We start from the raw sequence: 3,908 nt of genomic DNA on the forward strand, positions 1-3,908 counted from the left end.
GTGTTGTTTATAGGGGTTGATGTCTTTAAATGTGTTGATTTATTCGATCAAGAGTAAAAAAATATATATATTTAGGAATCAACTCAGCTGGAATAAGAGAATATGTGTCTCTTTTTTTGCTTGATACCGGTGTTGGCCCTGGACTGCCATCTGGACATTGTTGCAGCGAAGGCAACAGCCAGTGGAAGTGAAAGAAAACCTAATTTTGTTTATTTCATTTATTCTGTTTCGATATTCTGGTCAAACAGTATATATTTTTTTGTCGTTATAAATACAACTTTTTGAGCTTGAATCAAGCGACTATGCCTATGTTTACGGACGGACAAAGAGAACCCCGTCACAATGATAAAAACAGTTAATCGGTTGTATAAATGAATGTCAGTAGTGGTGTCAGTCTCCTCACCTGCGAGTGGAGCAGCGTCTACGACCGTCTCCCCGGCCCCCGTCTCCGTCTCCCTGTCCTCAGACGTCTCTTTTGTCTCGGGGTTGGATATCTTCTGCTTTGGGAGGGACAGAGGGGCGATTCTGTTCCTGCTGGGCCTGGGCGTGGACCAGCCGCTGGACTCGGAGCTGTTGTCCCAGCCCTCAAAGAACCAGGACTTGTGGGAATGCTCCATGACTCTCCGGGTCAGGCGGTACTTCACTGAGTCCTCGTAACATTTGGAAAACGTCTCCCACTTAGGATCCCTGAACTTCTTCATGTACTCTGACCGGACTCTCTTGGTCAACATGGTTCCTTTAACTTCCTCCGTCTGGTTGTTATCACTGTAGAGAGAATAAGAGGAAATAAAACATGATTATTGGAAATAACACTTTACACTGAATTCATATCTACAGGATATCATTTGTAGGATTGAGATCAAAATACATAGATTACAAATGTCTTGGTCTTTATATCCTTATTGTTGTGATAGTAATTAAAGGCAGAGACACAGCTACTGTAAAGCCAAAATATTAGAGTAACTATTTACTAATACAAAGCAACGTGAGGCAGCTGTGGCTCAGGGGGTAAATGGGAGTGTACGAATCAGTGTTTGATCCCAGCCGCTGCAGTTAACATGTAGAAGTGTCATTTGGCAGAATACTGAACCCTAAATTGCTCCCGTAGTCATGTCTACAGTATTAAGTGTATATACGCAGTACAGTACTTGAGTAAATGTACTTAGTTACTTCACACCACTGTTCAGTTGTATGTTTCTGAGAGGATCTACCTGTATGTTGGCCTCTGCAGGTGTGGTTCACCTGTAGCTCCGCCCACCTCCCTCCAACACAGATTACCTCAGAGCTTCTTATAGTCTTACTACTGACTGCTCTACTGACTGCTGCTAGTACTCAGACTACACCAACAATAACACAACATATATATATACAGTAAATCTGATTATCTTCCGCCTAGTGGTGGAAGAAGTACTCAGATCGTTTACCTAAGTGAAAGTACTAATACCACAATCTTAAATTACTCCATTACAAGTATAAGTCCTGTGTTGCAAATGTTAGTTAAGTAAAAGTACAGAAGAATGATCAGTTAAGTGTACTCAAGCATCAACAGCACTGATAGTGCAGAATGCCTCTTATACATGATTTACATTATAATAAAACATGATATTATCCTGTTTTTAAATACATATGAGTTTTTTATGTTGTAATAAGTCAATATGGAGCACATTTTGGAAAGTACTGAGTAAATTAGACCTAAATATATATATCATATAAACACACGTATTAAGTTACATTTTACTACACGCGTCAAATAAATGTAGTGGACTACAAGTATAAGTAGCAGAAAATGGAAAGTGCAAGTACCTCAAAATTATACTTAAGTACAGTACTTGAGTAAATGTACTTAGTTACTTTACACCACTGCCCGCCTACACACATTATTCATTTTCTTAACATAACAATATTGAAAATGAACTACATGAATGAATAATTCATCTGAGCTGGCCTACATTTGATGCATGGATGCTGATACAAGCAATCAGTAGCTAATTACTGCTCATTTATTGTAGATTTTCTCTGTAAATGTAACAGTTTATTTTCTCAGGCACACCCCAAAACATCGTATTTCTTAAAATAATTTCTACTTTTAAAAACGCCACCGAAAAAATAAAACAGCCGTTTAAATTTTAAAAAAATATTCACGGTTTGAATATATGAGATTTGAATTGCCAGTTATCGTTAGAATGCCGTTTTTTCTACGGTGAAAACAGCCATCAGTAAGCCCCGCTTGTAAACACGGTGTGGTTTAAAAACTGTGAGGCTCATTAAGGTTTTATATTACATTGAATTTCACTCACCCAGACTTCATTTCAGTGCGGTCCAGTGTGATTTAAAAGCCCAGTTTGTCCCGTATGTTCCGAGGTTTAGACGCCTGACATCATGCGCTTCTCTCCGACTCCAACTGACAGCCGATAGACGAGCTACAAGCCAACTGACGTACGGGTATCAGCTTCCGGCGTAGACTTTCAAAATAAAATAAATATATTTTATATGATAATCTAAATCAACAACAAAAAAGATTTCCCTTTGTAATTTAGTGTAGAATAAGTACAAACCACTCAAGTATAGTCAATTACAAGTAACTTAAAGTTTTACAATGAGACAATGTCATTTTTTAAACTTTGTTATGTTAGCTTAACATTTGTTTTGAAAAAAGAATTAGATACTTCGGGTGCAGTGCTGACTAACAGCTGCTAGTTTGATGGAGAACAAAAAATATCGTAGTAATAAAATATAATTTCCAAGTGAAGATGCAGACCATACTGCGCATGCGTACTCTGCCTCCATCTGTGTAGTGACGACAACAGGTGAAACGGCAGGATCTGACTTTTAAACTAATTTAACTGAGACAGTCTAATCTCTAATCATCTGTTAAAGGACTACTAATACAACATTTATATTGTCCAATGTTATTATCAATAAAGTACTGAATTGAGAATCAAACTTAAGTAAAAGTATTTTTGTACGAATGTGTAATGTAGTTAAAGTTTTAGGAGTAAAGTACTTATTGCAGAATAAACAAAAAAAAACATGTCAATATTTTTTTATATTTTGAAGCAAAAGCAGCAAATCTATCAATTTTAGAAGATGGAAATGTGATGTATTTTTAACAACAAACTTCTTAGCCAAATCTCTGCCACTACATTGTCTGTTAAATATAATGTTGGATGGTTGAATGAATCTATACCGAATAATCACATTTTGTTACAGCCTGCAATGATAACAAACGCCACCTTTGAATTACTTTGTATACTGCAGGGTAGCTTTTGCTTGGAATGGCAGGGGCAGAAACACAAAACTCACTCACTCACTCACTCACACACACACACACACACACACAGGTGCACAGGACATACAATTTCCACACTTTTGTTAGCCCATTGGACCCGAACATCCTGTATGTAATATAAATGTGGCCCGTGTAAAGTGGGTGGTCATTGAAAATGTGTTTTGATAGATGTTCTTCACAGAAAATGAGCCAAGGCCATTGTGTGAGTTTGAAAAAATAATTTATCATATCATTTTTCTTTAGCTAAATAATGAAAACGGGTCCCACAGACCCGAATACCGTACAAGGGTTAAGTTTAGATTGAACACTGTCAGATGATCAAACAGAGGAAACAAATGGGTTAAAACATGTTTGAGTCAGAAGTTCATATTTCCAATATATCTGCTGGTCATAAAAACAGATGACTGCATTTCTATCAATGATTAGAGATTAGAGGGATTGAAAGCGAATTCTGACTTTGTTGAAGAGAGCCTCGACACCAGAGATCTCCAGCAACGCACAGTTAGAGGACCGTAAGAGGCAAACCGAGGGGAAGTCAAAGGTGAGCTGCTTCTTGAAGTTTCCTGAGCTGCCATGTGAGTTCAGAGACTTTCAGAGATCCTGAGTCTCTGAGCTGCAA

The 3,908-nt window shown here is 37.7% G+C and overlaps 1 protein-coding gene across 1 annotated transcript; it reads right to left on the reverse strand.

The window, feature by feature from the left end:
• Nucleotides 1-403: 403 nt before the first annotated feature.
• Nucleotides 404-2,381, reverse strand: LOC104959855 (centriole, cilia and spindle-associated protein-like; the record flags this gene model as incomplete). Its single annotated transcript, XM_010787765.1, has 2 exons — nucleotides 2,298-2,381; nucleotides 404-765 (listed from the first exon to the last, which is right to left on the reverse strand). Coding segments are annotated over exons 1-2 (373 nt in total), but the record flags the coding sequence as incomplete, so codon positions are not given.
• Between the last annotated feature and the right edge of the window lie 1,527 nt (nucleotides 2,382-3,908).

This window comes from Notothenia coriiceps, unplaced genomic scaffold (genome assembly GCF_000735185.1).
Source record: "Notothenia coriiceps isolate Sejong01 unplaced genomic scaffold, NC01 NC01_scaffold00031163, whole genome shotgun sequence".
NCBI classification, from domain to species: Eukaryota; Metazoa; Chordata; class Actinopteri; order Perciformes; family Nototheniidae; genus Notothenia; species Notothenia coriiceps.